We start from the raw sequence: 1,855 nt of genomic DNA on the forward strand, positions 1-1,855 counted from the left end.
TGGACCTATCGAGCTATGAGGTCCCCCCATTATATACAGTCTATGGAAAATCCGCGATTAATGCGTCAAAAAAATTGTCGGCGTCAAGGACGTGTCAGATTAACGCGTTTTTAACGCGACAAATCTGACAGCCAAAATTAATATAAATGTTTCATTATAGTAAAGCATGAAACTTTAAAGAGCCCAAACCAGGAAGTCTTTCAGAGGAAACTATATCATAAATACGATCATTTAACAGCGTTGGAACACTAAAGATTCACTCATTTCCATGAACTCTTTTCATTACAGGAAGTAAAATGGTTCGATCTTTGAGGCTCCGCCTTTAGCTATTTGTGGGTTCCGCCCCCTGAATGACATCCTCCTAGAGGCCTCAGCAGCGTGTTACCCACAAAAACAAACATCCAAACTATTTTAAACATGTATGTGTGTACCGCATATCTGCCTGTAGCAGCGTCTGCACGACTTTGGATCAGCCGACGTCTGCGCATCAGCCGGCGTCTGCACGACTTTGCATCAGCCAGCGTCTGCGCATCAGCCGGCGTCTGCGCATCAGCTGGCGTCTGCACGACTTTGCATCAGCCGGTGTCTGCGCATCAGCCGGCGTCTGCGCATCAGCCGGCGTCTGCACGACTTTGCATCAGCCGACGTCTGCGCATCAGCCGGCGTCTGCACGACTTTGCATCAGCCGGCGTCTGCGCATCAGCCGGCGTCTGCGCATCAGCCGGTGTATGTCCGAATCTGGATCAGCCGGTGTCTGCATGACTTTGCATCAGCCGGCGTCTGCGCAACTTTGCATCAGCCAGCGTCTGTGCATCAGCCGGTGTCTGCACGACTGCGCATGAGCCATGATGCTAGCTGATTGCCGTTAGCCTCTAAGAAACTGCTGTCTGTGTTAGCCTGGAGGCGGTACTGGTGGCACCGTCTCTTCCTGAAAGGGGTGGTTCTCATGTCGTTACATCGGTTCATGAAGACTCGTGTCATGCTGACCCGACGTCTCCGTGGGTTTGGGAGGAGCTGGTACTGAGCACAGGTTTTCAGAGGAATACTCAGAGATGCATGAAGAGATCAAAACACCATTTTAGGGTTGTTTACAGTGAGAAATGAACAGTAGAATACACTGAAAAGATTTCAAAAAGAAGATTTTCATGGAGTCAAATATGAACAATTGTATTGAAGTACAACTCGGTGTGAAGCATTATAGTTGAATATGCAGCATTCTGCCACAGTGTGGTGCATGATGGTGTTGCCATGGTGACTGACCTCCAGTGTAATGTAGAGAACAGAGATGGCGACATTTAAAGATCCAGAAACGGCCTTCATGTCTTTCAGAAGCATCTGCTCCGTGTTTAGATCTGAATGACAGAAAATCCTTCAGTCTACTTTCTACTACAAAATATTTGATCAACTCTTTCATGCAAAAGTGTTTCCTCCAGGATTATCACTAACTTCATTAACGTTTCACTCCAAGAGGGATTTTAAAACTTCTTTGTACCAAAGTACCTCAAACTAGACTAAGACAGAGCCCACCTCAGCTCACCTGAAACGTCAAACTTTGCGTTCTGCAGAGACTGGAAGAGAGCGCCCCTCGGTGGCAGAGTGGGAAAGCGCCGCTCCAGAGCCTCGGCGTACTGACTGTCTTTGGGAGTGACTTTCCCTGCAGCAGGATCCATGTTGACACAGTCCAGAACCATGGCTCCTGTAATCCAAACACAGCAGGTGAGGCTCAGGTGAGGGTCAGGTAAGGGTCAGTTGAGGATCAGGCGAAGCTCAGGTAAGGGTCAGTTGAGGCAAGGCAAGGCAAGTTTATTTGTAGCACATTTCATGTACAGAGACAATTCAAAGTGCTTTACATAAA

The 1,855-nt window shown here is 48.0% G+C and overlaps 1 protein-coding gene across 1 annotated transcript in view; it reads right to left on the reverse strand.

Moving 5' to 3' along the window:
- prune (prune exopolyphosphatase) overlaps nt 1-1,855 on the reverse strand; it is a gene marked incomplete at its 5' end in the record, with an annotated part of 20,145 nt that overhangs the window by 2,733 nt on the left and 15,557 nt on the right. Inside the window, 2 exon segments of the mRNA XM_024261054.1 lie at nt 1,261-1,352; nt 1,538-1,696. Of these exon segments, the coding sequence (XP_024116822.1) occupies nt 1,261-1,352; nt 1,538-1,696 (251 nt within the window).

The sequence above is a fragment of the Oryzias melastigma genome, unplaced genomic scaffold, assembly GCF_002922805.2.
Source record: "Oryzias melastigma strain HK-1 unplaced genomic scaffold, ASM292280v2 sc00541, whole genome shotgun sequence".
In the NCBI taxonomy this organism is placed as follows: Eukaryota; Metazoa; Chordata; class Actinopteri; order Beloniformes; family Adrianichthyidae; genus Oryzias; species Oryzias melastigma.